Source organism: Stenella coeruleoalba (assembly GCF_951394435.1).
Source record: "Stenella coeruleoalba genome assembly, chromosome: 6".
In the NCBI taxonomy this organism is placed as follows: Eukaryota; Metazoa; Chordata; class Mammalia; order Artiodactyla; family Delphinidae; genus Stenella; species Stenella coeruleoalba.
In genome coordinates, this window is record NC_137151.1 from 70,681,766 (window position 1) to 70,701,080 (window position 19,315).

Here is a 19,315-nt window from a genome sequence, read left to right on the forward strand (position 1 = left end):
TGCCTGTTCAAATGCGCTGTGGCTCAATGTCCTGTGACTATTGTCTGGCACAGAGAGAATTTGATAACTTAAGTTTACGATAAGTGCTCAACTGCTTCTTTACTTTCACTGAGTTTTTCACATTAAGGGTTAAATATCCACGCTGATCTACTTGTTATTCTGCACATGGCAGAATCTTCTTACCTTAAGCACCATAAATAGTCTCTCTGAATATCACTGAAACGCTGTTGCTATCACAATGAGGAATTACAGAAAATGTTGCAGCAATTATTACATTACTCTTCCCTATTGATTGAGCTGTTGCAGAAGATACCAGACGTGAGTGTTCCGAGGGTGCTGACAATATCCGAGGAATTTGTTCTTAATCATTTTTGTTTTTTGGGGTGTGGAGAGAGTGAAGCCTTCAATGTTCATTGATTTTTAAAATGTTCCCTGACCATGATCCAAAACGATAATTCCTAATGATCCCTAATTAATTACTTCAAGAGCTAGAGTTTTACATCATTAAATAATACAGAATATGTACAAACCTGCTTTTAGTTTGTTTTGGTGGAAACAATTTGCATATCACATACAATACTATAAAGTCCTTCATATGCAAGAGACATTATTAGAAGGCTTTTATTAAAAAAGCTAAACATAAATTACGGTAAGGTAGCTTTGGTTGTAAGATGGTTTAAACGGAAACAATCCAGTGGGGGGAAAATTAATCTACTTTTCTAAAATAGAGGCATGTTTTGCAACGAAACAGGGCAGACTCGTTGCTGTTTTACAGAGCGTCTTTAATTCTAATGCATACTTACTACAGCGGTAATAGTGTCTATCGAACACAGCTTGGCAGCATAAAGTAAAAAGAAATGGCATTGAACTATAGCAACAATTATTTAGTTTTCACATAAGGATGGGTTTCTGGGGTGTAAACTTTGTTACTGAAGAGATATCATAGATTTAAAATGTTATTTTAAAGAATAAGGATTTAGGCTTCAGAGTTGGTGTAACATTTTGGCATCTGGTGGGCAGGTTAGTATAGTGGTTAAGAGTATGGGCTGTTATACTGTCTGCAATACTGTCCATAACTGTGGAATTCATGGCCAACACGGGTATGAATTCCAGCTCCAGAGTTTTGTTCCCTCCAGGTAAATCACTGCGCCTCTGCTTCCTTATCAACCACGTAGGGCTGTTGTGACAGCGCCATGCCTGCTTGTGTATTTCAAGCTATCAGTAAGCGGCAGCTTTTTACAGTTTGCTCACTGCACCAGGGCACCTCTGCAAAGCCTTTGAATCTCGTCTTTGATTTGTCCCAACTTTAAGGCATGTTCTGGTGTCGCGTTGGGGTGTCAGATGACATCCTGGGAGATGATCATGAAAGCCTGAGTTCTGGGAGGCCACCTGTCTCTCCACCTCTTTGGGAACATCCCTGGGTTGGTTTTGTTAGGGTTGGGCTGAGAACTGAGGGTGGGGAACCACGCTTAGTAACCCCCTTGACGGCCTCCCTATCTAAGGACTGTGCTGTGATAGGGCATAAATCTTCTTGTCCTCCATGTCCCGGGACTATCACTGGAGTGCTCCTGCAACTGGGTGAAAATCATATTGTGGGATATAGAACATAAACTCAATACTGTCTGCTAAAACTCCTCTCCTACACCTGGCCATATTTTTCTGAGCACCCAGAAGAAATGGTGAGAAACTAATGATCAGTTGATAGCAAGTTGAAAGGGCCCTTTTCATGTCTAGTTCCTACATTCTAAAGTAGCTATACAGTAACCTGTCAAGAATTTTATTCTTTCTTTAATACCTGTAATAAAGAATGGGGAAAAATAGGGTAATGAAATCAAAACTGTGTTCTGCCTAGTTTGTAGATGTATTAGAAAGAAATCATATGCTATCAAAAGTGTCTACGATACATACAGAAGAATAAACACAGTATTCAAAGAGTATGCCCTTCAGAAAAGGTCAAAGAAAGACGAGCCTACAGTTTAGAAATGGTAATAATGTATGGATTCAATGAAAAGTTTTAGGTTGTGGCTGATTTTTAAAAACATTTAAAAAACATATAAAGTCTAAATCAACATCTGAAATAAACAACACATAAATATATATAGGTCTGAAAATTTTCTTTCATTTATAATCCTTTTTTTTTTTTTTAGATTAAAAAAACGCCTTTATTTCTAACATGTGGCTTAACTACACCCGCGGTGTGCTAAGCCAGTTTTGGAACTGATCCTGCAGCTCGGAGTAAAACCGGGCCAATGGAGGCGCAGTCAGGGCTCCCAGTTACGGGCACCAAGGTGTCACTACTCCAGCAACTCAATCTAGAGTTTTTCTTCAGCTGTTTTTTGTGACGTATGGAGAAGTCATTTTGGATTTCTCTGTACAACAGAGAGGTCCGACCTTGAGGAAGACCGGTAGCCCACATCCTCTGCTTTTATAGGCTTAATGATATGGCCTGGCTTGGTGACAACCTTGGGCATAGTCAGCTTTTGGAAGGGCCTCTGGGGGTTCCATGTAGATCCTATAGGGGTCTGAATGGTCCTTTCAAATTGCTGATGGTGTGTGAATGGATATGGAAGCATCCGCACCTGATGAGCCACTGCATGGATGTTGCGCTTCTCATTGAGAATCACATTTGGCAAATTCTTGTCTTTCCTTGGAGGACCCTCAGGGGCTTTAATGAGAAACCGGCGTCTCTTCTTGGCACTGGGCTTCAGGCCCACACCACCCCACTCGCCCCAGCCAGGCAGAGTCAGGTCCACATCCTTCGGCTTACTCGCCTCCACAGCTTCCCTCTTCTCTTTCAAGAAGTCTCTGATGACATCATTCCCAGCAAAAGCTTCCTTTATCATCTGCCTTTGATCTCTCTCTTCATCTTCCAACTCCTCTACTGTCGTGGGAACTGCCAAGGACTTCATGGAAGGAGATTTTGTGGTCAGGAGGTTCTGGAGATCAATCATTTGCTCCTTCCTTTTCTTCTCCTTGGGGACACCAAGATGATTACTTGGGTTCCTCTCCAACTGCTGCCCTTCTACCGCAGCTCTGGGAAGCTCCTTGTTTTGAAAACATCCTTCTTTGCCCAGTTCCTCCAGTTCCTCCAGAGCTCGTGCTCTCTCCGGCCTCTGCAGCAACAGAGGCTCCTCTTCCTCCCCGGCAGGTTCCTCTCTCTGGACCGCCAGAACTGTCCTCGTTGAACTCAGTTCTTGCTTCCTGGACTGATGGCTCTCCCTGTTGAGTTTCTGAGTCAGTGCCCTCAATTCAGACAGCACCTCCTGGCTGCTAAGATCTTTTGCTTCTTGACTGCCCACCGGCTTGGCGATCTGGTTGAGCCCAGACTTTTGTCAAAGTGATCGCCTTTCCTCAAATTCTTTCAACAGAATTTCTTCCGCCACCACTGGTCCTTCTTCCTCACTTTCAGGAGCCTCCGGGCTGCAGGCTCTGCAAGTTCTTCAGGGTCCCCCTGGACCTCAGCCTCTTTTGTGTCACCTGAGTGATTCCTGAACATCCAGGGGTTCGGTCTGTCTGCCTTCACCTGCACCTCATTCACCACGTCAGGGACAAAGGGTTCTTTGGAAGAACCCTTTGGAGGAAGGAACCCTCTTCCTCCGCACCTCCCTCCTCTTCCGCACTCTCGGAGGCCACCTGGATCTTCTGCATCAGCTCTTTGTTCCTGGCCAATTGTTCCTGCATAGCCTGGCAAGCCTCCAGGTCATATTTGGCCATAACCGCCTTTGACTTTGCCCATTTCCCACTGTTCTGGTGCTTAAGGCTCATTCGCTCCATCATTCTGGCCTTTTCGAGTTTTTCCAGTTCTTCCAGTGCTGCAGCAGGATTGACCTTCCGCAGCTTCTCGGACTCTTTTAGGGCTTGCTTGGCCTTTCCTTTCTTCAGAAGTTTGTGATACTTTTTGCTTTTGATTTTCTTCTCTCTTCGAGCCCTGGCCTCATAGTAGGACTGCAGGGCCCGGGCCCTTTGAAGCTCTGCTTGGCGCATCTTCACCTCTTCCAGGCTCATGGCTTTGAGAGAGGCCTTTTCCATGGGAGTCAGTAAAGGGTCTGTCACTGGCTGCTTGTTCTTATGGAGGAGATTAAAAATCTCCTGCTCCAGGGGAGTTCTTGCCTTCCAGCCACCGACCACATGTTCGATGGGAGGAAAGATGGACTGCTGCTTGCTCAGGGGAAAAACCAGCTGCTCTGCTTGCCGGTTCTTCTGCACGACGGGATCCCATTTAGAGAGGACTTGTGAGGTTTTATCGAATGCCGCTTCTCTGTGGATCCACTCAATCTCTTCTCTGTGAAGGGGTAACTCCACAGTCTTCTTCGATTTGACTCTATTCAGCTGCTTTTTCACAGCAGCCAATGAGGATGAAGTTTTAACAGGCTCAAGCAGATCCGAAAGGACCAGCTTTTCTCCTGATCCTTCAGAACTGACACTGAACTCTGACACCTTCGGACTAGCCTCAGATCTCTCAGCCAATTTCCGCCTATTCTTTCCATCAAGTGAACTGATTGCTTCCAGAAGCTTTTGATGCTTTCTTTCTCCATCACTGTCCCCCTCATCTTCACTGGTGCTCAAGGGGTACTCTCTTGGCAAATCCTCTAGTTCTTCCTGTTGGTTTAAAGCCAGAAGGCTGCTCTCCGCAGCCCGACTCGAGCTCATCTCACCAGCCTGTATCTCACATGGGCCAGAAGCGGAAGCCAAAAGGCTCATTTATAATCCTTGATCTTCAGGAGAGGGGCCACATCTTCAGTCACTGCTTATCCTAGGCAGAGATTACATACTTGATGAATAAGTGAATTGATGAATGAATGAATGAATAAATAAATTAGAATAATGCCAGGGTCCAAAAACTCCTGACAAATTACAACATTTACAATATTTTCAATGGGATAATAGAAAGCCACAGATGTAAATGTCTCATGGTTGAGTGATGAATCTAAAAATAAGACAAAAGAATTCTTCAGTATTTAAGGAAAAAAATGGTAAATGTCATCTATAAATTTCCTGCCTTTATAAAAATGCAGACTTTTGATTAAATATGAAACAAAAGATATGTCTCATGACCGTATTACTCACTATGACATAATTTCATCAAGGGGCAGTGAGTGAATGTGTCATTAGTAATATTCACACAAAAGAAAACCTAAGCTAGAATCCTTAAGTCAGTATAGCTGAGGTCAAACACACTAATCCTTCCCCTAATTTTTTGCCGTTTTATTATTTTAGGAACAAAGATAGAAACAAACAAAAAAACCTGTATTTTCAGGTGTGCTATTAGCTCATTTACTTTATTATCTGAAGATCCTATAAAGTAATATTTCATTCTGAGTCTTGCAAGCAATTTGAAATTAAACATTTTCCCTGCACCTGTAAAAATGTGTAAATGATGAAACAGGCAGCATGATGATCGCTTTACAGAGAAGCATTTCCTTCATCATCTTCAAGGTTGTTCAGATTTATGACCTAATCACCCGTGGCCCTTTAACAGGATGCATTTGAATCTGATTAAAAAGAAAAACAAATATCAGTATGGATTTATTAATAAAATGTGCCTGACCTTTTCACTTATCTACCTCTTTCAACATAACGTGAGTTTCAACTCACAATCAAAGAAGGGAGTTTCTGGGAATTTAATCTTGAATGTTTCAGCTTCACAGTTGTTTCAGGAGTTCCTGCCTTCGTATTGGTGTGTGTGGATTGTGGAGGGCTATCTGTTTCCTCCTTCTTTCTCTTTGGGGTTTAATTACTTTACCTACATCCTAATTCAGGTAACTCATAAAGCTTAGCCTTTGTTGTAGGTCCAACAGCTGTCTTATGTCAGTAGCAAGTAAAATGTTCACAAAGTACCGGAATGCAGCAAGACGGTTTATAGCGCTGCAATAAAAGGTAAATTGAATTTACAAAGATGCATTTGTCACTGATTAAAAACTTACAAAGTTAATTGGAAACACTGTGGAGGTGTTACCACACAACTCGAGGTGTAATGGGTGCTTCTAATTCAGCCTGAAGGAGAGTTGCAGCTCCCGTTATGGTCTCACACAGTAAGATGCCTGGCGACGCTCTCCAATTTAAGTAGCAAAGCAACACCATAAAGATCTTAAATATTTTTAATGGAGGCGAGTGTAAATTTACTCACTATTATTCTTGAAAACAGCTAGAGGAAAAAGCCTTCAGTGTTAACTGAAACACAGTGTGTTAATCACATGGCCCCTCCTAGAAAACATATTGTAGGGTTTTTATTTTCCCTGTCTGCAACTTTTCTCATTTTTCTGATATTTACATTGGCAGCACTACTGCAAGAAGCATATCAGTTGGGAAGGAAAAATGAGACTGAAACAGCCAGCAATCTGAAGTCAGCAGGACCCTCCCTTGGGATGTTGGCGAATTATCTCCACATAATTCACTTAACCTTTGCCATTTGGGGACTTGGGAAACTGAATGTATTTCTGAACTTGAGGCTTTTAATTGCTGGTTTTCGTGTCACTAGTCCAGGTCAGTTGGAGAGATGATGATTGAAAAACTGCTCTAGGAGGTTTTTCACCTCTGGTGCGCATCCTGGTTATAATTAAGTTGGTGGCCTGGGGTGGCCTGTAGATTTCTGCAGACAGGAGTGAACTGGTTAAGCCCCAAGAGATGGGCCTTATGTGGACATTCTGTGTGTGCCTGGAGTTAACGTAGAAATTTTAATTTTAGACTAGGTTTATGTTGAGATTAAAAGGAAAAAAACCGAGATAACTAATCTGAGTAATTGTCTTTGGTAAACTCATTATATCAAATATCTAGTACCAAATTATTATAGAGTCATAGAATTTTTGGACTGGAGTCTTAGGGATTAATGTTTAAATTCAAGTACCATGAATTTTATACATATTTATACATATACTTTCCAATACTCTAACACTGTTTGACAATAGTGTTTTTGGTGTCAGAGATGGTAGAGACTGTGGAATTTTCATATATGTTTAATTTGTTACCTCTGCTGCATGAGCAGAGTTTTAAGTCTGATTAATTCCTTTAGTCAACAAAGGGGACCATATAGCCACACAAATCTATTTTTTTAAAGCTAGAATTTACTGAGTGCTTCCTATGTACTAACTGCTTTTTGTATTTAACCCCATTTAGTCCTCACAGCATTTGAGTCCCAAACTTCCCTGACAGGCTTCCACTGACCTGAATAAGGCAACTTCTTGAAACCTCAACTTCCTTATCCATAAGATGGGGATGATATGCCTTAGGGAGGTTGTTGTGAGGATTTAATGAGACAACATGGGGAAATACTGGGTAAACCATAAAGTCCTATTTAAATACTAATTACAGTTTTTCTTCTTCTTAATGTAACATCATTTACAGAATTTTCACCAAAATTCTCTCTTCTAAAATATATGCACTCACAAGCTGCCTAATAAACTTACTTGAGTACACATGAATGGAGCAATGACTATGATCACAGAATATCAATCCTAGGAGGGCTCATTGTACCTACAGTTACCTGTTTTGTTCAGAATTTTCCAGCAAAGCTAGGTAACTCTCAGGAAATTGTCTTCCTGAATGATGCATATGCATTGTCAAAGGACCAATCACTTTGCAACTATGGAGAAACTTGGAGCGAAAGGAAAATTCAAGTTAAAAACCTCTGAAAATTTGCAGAATTTCATTAGAGTCTCTGAAAAATCAGAAATGCATCATTATGGAAAAGGGACCACAGAAAAATGTTAAACATATCATCCTTGAGGTGTAAAATGTGGTTCAGCCAGAGCCTGATTTCAATCTGCAGACAATTTAAAGAAAACAAATTTTAGCTCTAGTTTTCTTTTTCTCACCAAGCTTTTGTCGAAAAGAGTCAGAATGTTGTAAAATGGCCAAAAGTTAGAGTGAAATTCACAAACTTAATAACCAGTTCTTAAAATTTGTGCAGTTGAAACCAACTACCCCATAAAGTATAGATTACTATTATCCCATTCTTTTCATGAATAAGGAAATCAAAGTTATAAGAGATTAAGGGACTTGTCTAAGATCAGTGGAGGCCAGTCAGGGAAGAATCTGGGATTTACATAACAAATCCTTTTATAGAAGGGCTCACAGGGATGTCTCTGCCACAAAGGATAATGACTCTCAGTACAAGCAAATGTATATTTTCATCTTTGAACCCAAAGGAAGCATCATCTTCCACAGACAAAATCAAGTTTATTTATATATATGTGTGTAAATATGTATCAAAACAATTCTATGTTTTAAAAGCCTGTATCTCAACAAATCTTTGTCTTTTGAAAATATGATGAGGCAAGTAGAAAATATAAGATGAATTATGGTTTGAGAGGAAAAGCTGAACAACAAAAGCACTGAAAGGTTACAGTTAACTTTCCTTTGTTTCTAAAATAGCGTCCTTCCTCTGACCTCAGTTCAAGACCAAGATCTGAGAGATTTCACAATTTGAATGAGACTTGAATGACTTCAGAACATTTTAAATTGTCATACAGCTGCTTTTGACTAAGGATTTAAAAGTATTTATGAATGAATGAACCCACATTTATTATTACTCTTAAAAGGTATGGGTAATAGACACACAGTATCCAAATTATGCCATCTGCAGGCAGAGGAGATGAGCGGCTAAAAGATATCATTTGTATTTCTAAGGGAAGGGTCTTCCTTATCACTGGGCTCTATGATACTATACTTCCTTTCACATAGCTAGATTTTTACATTAGATAGTATGAAATCATCATCGAATTTAGAAATTAGAGCTTAGATACCACTAAAGATGAGTAGCCGTATAATTTCGACAGTCAAATAACCTCTCTAGGCCTAGTTTGCTCCTCTTGAAAATGTTTATGTCCAGGAGGGAGACTGGAAGAAGGAGAAGTTTTGCCAGCTCAGTGCTTCCAAAACCCTGTTTCGAGGCTCACTGGCAGGGGTGTGCTGGAGCCAGAAGCTTGTGAGGCAGTGCACGTTGTGTTTGACATTGGCCGTGGAGGAAGTGTTCACACCATGGCAGTTGGTAAATGCTCCAAATCAGGGCCCCACCTTTTCCCAAGAGCTGGTTGTTAAACATTTACCAGCACTCCGCTAGCCTTTGTAGATAACTCTTTGAATCAAGAGTTCTACAGTCAAATAGGTTTTGTAAACACAAGGTTTCTCCATCTCTCTCTCCTTCCTGCTCTCTGTGCCCCTCTTTCCCTTCTTTTTCTCCTGCCCTCTTTCCTTTCTTCCCTCCTTTTTCCCTTTCTTCCTTCTCTTGCCCTGACAAGTAATGTGACTCTTGTCACATTAGAGATATACAGTACCGCACATTACAAAACTTTACAAAAATGCTCTTCAGACACGTGTCTTAATCCTTAAAGTTCCATTCCTCACTGGGACTGATCAAATCTCTCCCTATCTCTCTTCTTTTTCTCCACTTTCTTTGCCATCTATTTCTTCCTTTCTTTCTCAGATAGCACACCATATATTTTTGTATAAAATAGGAAAAAAGTAAAAATATATTTAGAGAATAAAATAAAGAAGTCCCCACCCTCCCCAACCTGCAGTTTTTTTGTTTTTATTTTTTTTTACTGCAGGTCTGCTGAGCCTTTAATATGCGAATGTCCACTGTGAGCCTTCAGAGGGGACATTTCCAACTATTTCCACACAGAAGCTTTTTCCCCAAACACCTATTAGTATGTTGAAGTATGTGAATATTCTTTGGAAGATGGTTCAGAAAAAATGGACGAATGGATTTCTAAGAAACTTTTGAATTGAAAATTATACCAAGTATATGATTCTAAAGATGGTTATGATTTCAGATATAGGACGAACCACATGATGTATGGAGGTCCTATCCCATTTCACAGGATAAACCTATGAAATGAAGACAAGTGATTCTGCTGATTTATTTCCAGGATGGTGAAGATAAAAGTATTGAAATGTTCACATCTCTTTTGCTGTTTATCTAGAGTTATGATAGGTAGAGATTTTGTGAAATTTCAAGAAATGCTATGCTGTTGCTCTAACCCAAAACATCCTAGAAATACAGTCTGTGTGTAGTGCCTCTTGAAATAGAAAATCAATGACAATTCTAAGAACTAGGTGTATTTAAAAATATATCTGCAGATATATAGAGATAGATAAGAGACAGACTGATGGCTAGATGAATATATAGTTTTAAAGATTCTAGAAGAAATTTAGAATACATGAATTCCATTTAAAGCCTGGCTTTTACTTCTGCTGATCCTGTTCACTAAATTTAAATTATTTCTATGGTACATTTGCAAGTTTATGCCCACTGCTTCAACTAGTACTAAGGGATGTTATAAGACTCTAATTCTCTCTTAAGGAAAATTAATCCAATTAACTCTTTTGATTTATTGTCAGAGATCTTCTAAAGATAAATTACAGCTAAATTGTAGTTATTGAAGACAGATCATTTGCCTGTGAAATATGGTATCATTATGAAGTCTAATGTGCATGCCAGGTTCAGTGCCTTTCTTAGACTAGGTTCATACTACTAGAGTTCTTGTTAGGTTGAATTAGTATATGGATTCTGATAATTGCTATTAAAGTAAGGTGAGATGTTAAAAGACTAAAGTAAAGCAAAAGGCCAAGGGAGATGACAACACAGATTAAAGGAATTATTGAACTCTTACGCCAGAACCCAGAGATAAATCTTAAAGATCGCCTTCTTTAAGCTCACCCTGTATCTTACTGAAGAAAGCAATAAAAAACTCAGTCTGGTCTCATTGTGCTAAACGCTACTGCTGAAAGGGTGTGAGACTGAAGGGATCCAGTGGTGAGTTGTAAGCGACACAGGCACAGACCTGTTAACAATTAACCTTTTTCTCCCTCTCGGAATTCACAAGGGACTTGGCCCACAGGAAACTAGAGTTAGCTTTCTTCTTTCAGTTAGGAGAAAATGCCTTTTGCAGAAAATACTGCCTGCTGACCCTATTGAAGATCACATTGAGAATAAGTCAACGTAACATCACCATCCACGGTTCGGTTAAGTGTTGAAAGAAGGTGGTATGGAACGGAGGCTGGGAAGACGTCGAGTGTAAGGACTGAATAATGTTGAAACCCAAGGCAAACTGAACAGGGAAAATAAAGATATTACAAACAAACTCCTGTCAGAAGCGAAGATAAGCTAGGGTGATTTTCAAATTATTTTTGATGATTCCTAAGGGACAGATTATAAATTCCTGCTTACTCTGAGGATGAATGTACATGAAATGTCAGTGATACTCTTCCCAAAAAGAGATACTTCAGCTTAAGTGAAATGACTCTTCTCCTATGAAAGTAGAGTTGTTCTTAGGAAAAGAAAGAATAAATGATGAAATGAGATGGATTCATATTAGTAGTAGACTAAAATCATTTTTTGAAAACGGAACTATTGTATATCCAGGGTCTAACACATATTAGGCAAACAATGCCGATTTGCTGAGTAAACAATGAACAAATGAATACAGAATTTTTTGAAATGGAGGTGGGTAGAGAAGTCAGTAAGCAAATAGAAAAAATAATTGAAAGCTAGCTAGATACCTTTATACATATCCAACACAAGTTGATGGATCCAATTTTCCTTTTCGGCAAATTAATATTACAATTCTTTATAATAAGCGCATAGTTCCATCATGTTTAGCTAATACTTGTGATCTTTTTGTATTTTTCCCCTTTATTCCAAAACTCTTATGTCCACTAATGATGGGAGTTAACTCTAGTATCCTAAGAGTGCTGGAGAAATCTCTCTCCAGGGGAAGTGGGTGCCCCTAGCTCACAGCAGAACCAGGTTACTGCGGCGGGGGGGGTGGGAGACTTCACCCTCAAGGGTCTGTAAGCACCCCCCCACACACACACACACACGCCAGAGATTGTCCAGTCACCTTATCATGCTTCTCCAGGTCTCACTTCCTACTTGAAACCTGTTTGTACTTGTGTCTGACAACTGTGAGGAACTGGTTCTCGAGCTCCTTGCCCTACGCTGTCCTCCTGATTGAACGCTCTACAGCAGGATCCACACTCAGTCCCACTTTCAGCCTCAGATCCTGGAAGGCCAGCTTTGGCCAACAAGCTGGCCATTCTATCTTTGGAGGGGAGGTCAGACTTGGTTCCCAGTTCCCTCAAGGAGATTTAACTAGTTCACCTCCAAGGTCATGCTCAGATCTAAGAGTGGATGAATTTTGATTTTTATGGTTCTAGGAGTATAAAACCTTAAGAAGTAGTAACCACAGAACATGAAAGGCCCATTTCAAAGGTCTGGCCTCTATTTGATGGGCCAGGTGGATGGAAGGAGCAGAAAAGCTACACTGAGGAGGTTGCTGTGGCCAACAGCAGGTATGTAGGTGACTGCCCCCCAGGGCTCCTACAGAAAGGATGCATATATACGCACTGCCACTTCTGGAGGTGTGTGGGGTGGGTAGGGGGATGTCAGGGCTTGTCTGCCATCTGGCTCAATCACTGCAAAGATTATGATCCCTGCCCCACCCCCATCTTTGTACGTATTTCAAAATTAAAATACCTCCTCTACATGAAACTCAAAATTTACACATTCTAAAATGAAAACTGTGTTCTTTTTTTTTTATTAAGCTTTCCTCATTGTAAAATTCTGGACAAGTTCCAAGTTCAAGTTGAAATTTTCTCACTGCTATTGCAAGCATATGCTTGAGTCTTCCTGTTCAAAAATCTCACACTGACACTGAGTTTGGGTCTGAAGCGCTGCTTCTTGTTTCTGCGAAACACCGTCTCAATGGTTCTATCGGTCAGCCATCTGTGGAGAACCATGAGTCTAAAACACCAGACCCAGGCGCACACTATAGCTTCACAGATTAACCCCAAGAATGTCTCCAGCCCTCCTTCCATTTTTGTAATTCGATGACATTCTCGTTAATTCTAGGGCTTCATCGATAACTTCTGTGTCAGTGGTTCTAGAAAGCCCTTTCTAGGTCCACCCTGGATGATCCCCAACATTCCACTTTCTCCCCACTGCTCAGCCACCAATTTCTGTTCCAATTTCTGCAACATTCTCTCAGTCATGTAGCCCACAAACTCGAGGTAATTTTTGACTGCTTCTACTTTTTTAATTCATCTCTTCATTTAACAGTAGCTGCTATGTCCCTTTCATGCACCAGGGCTGTATTAGGAACTGGGGATACAACTGGCCCTGCTCTTGTGCAGCAGACAAGCAGGTCTGGAATATCTCTTGCTTCTTGCCCCTTCCATTCTACTCCCTTAGCTCCTGTTCCAATGGCCCTGCACTAATGCTATGTTGTGCTAATACTGATCTTTTAACCCAGTTTACATAAGGGACTGCCAGATCAATCTTCCCCCGAACAGAGACAATCATGTCATTCCTTTGCTCAAAAACCTTCAGTGGCTCCCCATTCCCTACTATGACACAGCCCTTTGTAGCAGAAGGAACACTGGGCTGAGAGTCTGCAGGCTGGGTCCTGGAACAGCACGGACTACCATGGAAATGCAGTAGGTTTCTAATCCTGGCTGTGCCTGAAACTCACTGTCAGACTTGGGATCGTTTTCTGGATCTTTGTTTCCTTGTCAGTAATGGGTTAGAAGGTTGGGGGTTTGGTGTGGTGAATTCTAAACACGAGCTCCTATTTTCTATTCCATTATTATTCTGTTTTCAGAGCCCTTACTCCTCTGCAGACTCAGGGGTCTTTGAACTATGGCATATTTTCTGGCATGTATACAGATTTTCAAAGAAATTTAAGAAAAACTTTCTAAGAATTTCTGCTTCTTTCTATGGAGTTGCAAAAGCTCCTTTGTCTTACCCCTAGAAAGAGATGGCTTAATAATTCTCTGCTCTCTTCTTTCTCAATGTGAAAATAATCACCAGTGCAGCCATTCGCTCCTACACACACACACACACACACACACACACACACACACACACACACACACACACACACACAGAGAAAGTGAGCATTGGGAAAACTAAGGCTGGCTCTGCCGTTTCATTAATCAAAATACTTATAGTTTAAAGCTTTGAACACAGGCACATCTTCTGGTGCTAAATGAACATTAGGGCAGGTTGGGAAACAATTACCCTCTCCAGGTTGGGCTTTGGCCGCTGACTTTCGCTGTGGCTTTTCGGTGGCACCCAGCTAAGGAAGACGAATGATGATTCTTCCTGTTCCTAGGGGGCTTCAGCCTCCTTTCTATTGCTCCGCATTCAGATGTCCGAGTCGGCAAGTTTGGTGCCTTTGGAGCACCGCTATTTAAGAGTAGCCATTTCAACACGGGAAACAAATATGGTTATGAATATATTTGGATTTATATTAGAAAAAATCTCATGTTCCCAGAACAGATGTATGCAAGCTGATTCCCGCCCCGGGCCCCGGGCCCCCTGCCCCTTTTGATGGTTCTGTGACAAATCTGTTGTTGAGTTATGGTCATCAGAGCTACATAAGGAACAGCAAGGATAAATGATAGCCCACCATATATTACCATGATGTTCCCGCGTTATTCATGGTGATTATACTGATTCTAGAGGTATATCATATTGACTACCAGCTCAAGTCTTACCCACTGCTGTGCCCCCTCTGTGACCTCCACAGTTACTGAGTCCTGCCTGCTGGCTTCCTGGGGACCTTGTGTGCGCAGAGAAGAGGATGATGGGGAGATAATGAGAACTAGTTCTTCATCTTATTATCATCTTTGTAATTTCGTACTTGAATTTCACTTAGAGAACAGCAATTGATAGATTTGGTTAGAGAGAGAATAATATACATTAGGGGACTGTTACATGGTTTATGTAGTTTTTGATGATTTCCTTGTAAAATTATGTCTTATAAAACCATGTCCAAATTATTTAGAAAATCATTACTAATTTCTTAGCAGAATATACTTAAGCTAGATCATTTTGGTGGCTATTATGTATATATGAGTAAAGCAAGTTATAGGAATTTTGTATTTTTCCTGTATTTTTCATTACTCTGATCTTAAAAGACAGAAGTTAGACCATCTTTTAAAAAAATTTGTATTCCAGCTTTTTTTTTTACCTCTACACTTAGCTATTTCTCTCCTCAGGTAAGATGTTATTGCTCTTTCTTAATTGAGTTGATATTTATAAAGCACTTGGAACAGGACCTGGCACATGGTATATGTTAAGTAAAATAAGTAACTGTAAAAATTAATCAAAAATTAAAAACCCCAGCAATATTTTTGGGGAAAATTCCAATAACTTTGGCTTTAGCTGTTGCTCACATTGGAAAGTGATTTTAGAATTTATCCCCAGTAAATGAGATTTTAAACCAGATTGATAAAAGCCAATATTTCTGTTTAAAAATATATTAAATTTATTTTACACACTTATTACTCGTGCTTATTGTAGTAAGTGTATGCAAATACAGATAAAAATATTCCAATACTCAGACACAATCATCTTAATATTTTGTACATTTTCCAGAATTTTCCCCTCTGTGTATGTGTGTATATATATATATACTGTACATATGTAAGTATTTAAAATATAAAAGTATATGCATATTAAATGATATGTTTAAAGGTATACATTTATACATGTACATATTTTAAATATATATTTTGGTGGGATCTGTTTTTCTCCTCCATTCAAGTGATGGCTTAACAAATCCCTACAAAGTAAATTATTGCCATGTTGATAACGATGCGGCAGGCCCTGGGCTCTGTGCTCTACATGTATTATTTTGTCTGGTCCTTATAACTTCTAAGAGATAGCTACTATTCTGTCCACATCACAGAGGAGGATCCGAGGATTAGGCTAAGGAATTTAGCAAGTTCACTTAGCTCGTGTCTCACCTGGAATTTGAATCTACTGTGCTCTGAAGCACTGGACTTTCATGCTAGACATCTCTATGGACTAGGACAATAATAATTTATTACTTTCATAAGACTTAGGGCAACAGCTTCATAAAAAGGTATAGAAGTCAGTCATCACAAGCCGCAAACTACATTCAATCCATTTTCTATACTTTGGTACCTGCGTTCGACTTGCCGGCTGAGATTTCCACAGCATGAAAATCAAAAGATCTGAGTTTTTGTCCCGTCCCGATTCAAATCAACTGTGCGACCTAACACATATCATTGTTCTTTTATTGGTTTCTTTTTTATCGTCTGTGACAAGAGGGGATCGGGTCAGGAGTTATTTATTCACTTACAATTTATTGATCACGTTTGAAAAGACAAGTTAGAGATCAGGATAACAAAAGAAATAAGATATTCCTCTCCTCAAGGAGCTCCCCTAATCGTAGAACAAAGACGGCTGGGCTTCAGCGCGCTGTGTGCTTTGACAGAGGGGCGAGCACCGAGCTGATGGAGGAGGAAGGAGCCACGCCTCCTTCAGCCGTCCCAGCTCTGAAACCCAGGACTCCAAAACGACTGGTCCCTTCAAAGGTAGTTCACTTCAAGGTGAAAACTATGTGTTCACTGAAGCTCTCAAAATAAAGTCACATGTATAGTAGCTTAGCTCACTTAAACACTTCGTTGGAAAAAATTGCAATGACAGTGTAATGTCAGCCAGTTGGCTGCTTCTTTCACGGTGGAATAAAAGCCTTGAGTATGTTTTTGAGTTGGCTTGTTATAAATAAAGAATTGATTTGGGCTTTGCAAAATGAAGGATTCCATCATATGATTTCGTTCCATTGAAAAAAAAGGCAAGATATGCAAAGTTGAAACTAATGCCGTACAGAATGGATATTTGTGAGTTTTCTTTGTAAGTAATGCTGGAAAGTCCTCAGATAAATTGCTGGAAATAAAAGCCTCACATTTCATATTTCTTAGTAAAATATTTGTAAAAAGGAAAAAGTTCAAACCTTATTTTGTTGAAGTAAATTAAGTGGCACATTGCTAAAGAAATTTCCGTAACTTGTTTACTTTGTTTTATTCATGTGCTGCTGCATTCTACAAGGAGATCATCTATAACCCATGGTGTCCCTGCGCTCATACTCGTGAAGTAACAATATCCAAAGAGCAGTCAGGCTCTAGAATCCTGATCTCTTGGGTTTTCTTCTAGGGCTCTTTCTACTACACCACCTTGTAGGGACTTGTGACTATTTTTGGGGGTGCGGGGACAGGTCCAAGTGGACTCAATTTAAAACTTTATGGTTCAAAAACGATAGTGACGGTAACTGTGCTATGACTCACAATGTCTGCTAGTAACTCTACTGAGTTATAATTTAGCCAAAAAGTCAGAAGAACAAAGTCAATATTAACTAACCTTAAACATAAATGATACATAAATTGTAACGGTTATAAAATGCAGGGGAAAATTACAAAATCATGGACTCAGATTTCTAATTTAACAGTCCTAAACTTCCTGGGCACCCATTTGGAAATGGAACTCGTACAGGTCACATCTCGTTGATTAAACGTGATCCTGAGCTGCAAAGTTCTTCAATGAATTTTATGTGTAATATCTTTCTGGTTCTATCATGGGGAACATTCATACTACTTTGCAATTATGCAGAGAAGACAAACATTACTTGTTATTCTTCGAGTGCCTTTTCCTCCAGGTGCTGCGTGTTTTCAGGTTCTGATTTGCAGATAGAGGGAAACGTGGGTCACAGAAAGCACCATGATAATAGATGGTACATGGAGAGACAAGAGAAACCATGCATCTCCTTTTTTGATAAAAATGTTATTTGCCAAAACCATTAATTTTCTAGGTATTTTTAAAGAATAAGTGACCCCTTTCAATCTTAGGACTCTGTTTTTGGAGATTAATCTCAGGGTTAGGCAAAGAAGCTGATAACCCCCCTGTTAGTCCTCCTGATTTTATTGCTAAATTTGCCTCTTAATTTTTCCCAGCTGGGTCACCTTTGCTCAGGGAAGACTTTCCTGACTCATGCCAGTCAGGATGCTATTATTTCTGAACAATTAAAACACAATCCACATCTCCTCTAATCGGCAAACCTCAATGATTATAATGCAAGGTTTGCTGATATTTTAAAACCAGAAGGGCTCTGAGCTGCTGAGACCAGGAAGCCAATGAGAGATGGGGGGATGGATCACGTGACACGGAGCCTGGCAATAAAAGAAGAGGTAAAGTTGGTGAGATAGGTGGAGATAAAGGTGAAAGCATTTTTATTACTTGGCAATCCATCATTTTAAGGAGGAGAGAGCCCCAAAGAACAATGGAACTATGCAGATACAGTGAATTTGGCTGAAGAAACAAATGTTACTCTACAATGGGGTTGTCAATTGACAACATCTGTTTATTGAACACAGAGCAGAGCACTGTACTAGACATTATGCCAGGGCTTAAACTGCAGACACTCTCAGATTCACACCCCCTCCTTCCTGTAACTTGGAGGGAAGGGAAAGAGGGAAGAGATATTTATCTCCTCCCTCCCCTTAAAGTTCATACTGTAGCTAGTTCCATATTCTAGTGAAATGATTTCACGCCAGGACGTTCTTTCTTATCAATGACATTCTGTTAAGGAAAAGAGGACTCTTTCCTGATTAGCACATTAATATAGTTTCATAAATTGCAGTTATCACACGGATGAAACGACAAGGGTAAAATAACACTTTGCTTACACTGAGACAAGTATCTGTTGTTCAAGTTTCTTCAGGTCCCTTTAAATATACGGTACTCCCTGCCCTCCCCTTCCCTATTTCACTTCCCCACCCCAACTCCACTGGCCCCCTCCTTATTTGGAATAATCCCTTCCCTCCCCACCCCACGACTTGGTTTTCCTTCACTCCATAGAAGCACAGAGCCACTTGCAAAAAAAAAAAAAAGTCAGGAAGCAGGATGAAAGCATCCTGAGCAGGCAGTTTAAGGACAGCAGGGAGTCTTCCCTACTCACTCCTCTCCCTCCCCCAGTCAATTAACTGGAGCTTCTTTTGGTATCAACAGGTCCTCTGTGGGGATACAGAGCACCTCTTCAGAGTGCTAAGCTTTTTGTTCACTTTCATATAGTATTTATTTAAGCAAATCAGTACCTGACTTGGGGTGAAGATGCTTTGATGCTGATATAGAAAAAATGCAAAGATGCTGCAGCAGAAGAGAAGGTGAGCATGTCCAGGAGACGAAAAAAGCATAAGAGAGGTTGCTGGAACTCCACCACATCAGCCCTTCTCCTCTACGCTTGCCCTAAATCCCACTTTTCTGTGCACTTTGGTTCCCAACATCCTCGCCCAGGATTGGGAGGTGGCTACCTTATGATCTTATTACATTGTTATGGGCTGAATTACTTCCTCTCCAAATTCATATGCTGAAGCCTTAACCCCCAGTGCCTCAGAATGTGACTGTATTTGGAGATAGGACCTTTAAAGTGGTGATGAAGTTTAAATGAGGTCTTTAGGATGAGTCCTAATCCAATCTGGCTGGTGTCCTTGTAAGAAGAGAAACTTTGGACGC

At 40.3% G+C, this 19,315-nt stretch overlaps 1 protein-coding gene across 1 annotated transcript in view; it reads right to left on the reverse strand.

Moving 5' to 3' along the window:
• Positions 1-916: 916 nt before the first annotated feature.
• LOC307188263 (U3 small nucleolar RNA-associated protein 14 homolog A-like) overlaps positions 917-19,315 on the reverse strand; it is a 521,128-nt gene continuing 502,729 nt past the window's right edge. Inside the window, 6 exon segments of the mRNA XM_079925187.1 lie at positions 917-2,356; positions 2,358-3,332; positions 3,336-3,415; positions 3,418-3,562; positions 3,565-4,753; positions 5,359-5,492. Coding sequence (XP_079781313.1) covers positions 2,201-2,356; positions 2,358-3,332; positions 3,336-3,415; positions 3,418-3,562; positions 3,565-4,701 — 2,493 coding nt within the window. The 5' untranslated portion in view covers positions 4,702-4,753; positions 5,359-5,492 and the 3' untranslated portion in view covers positions 917-2,200.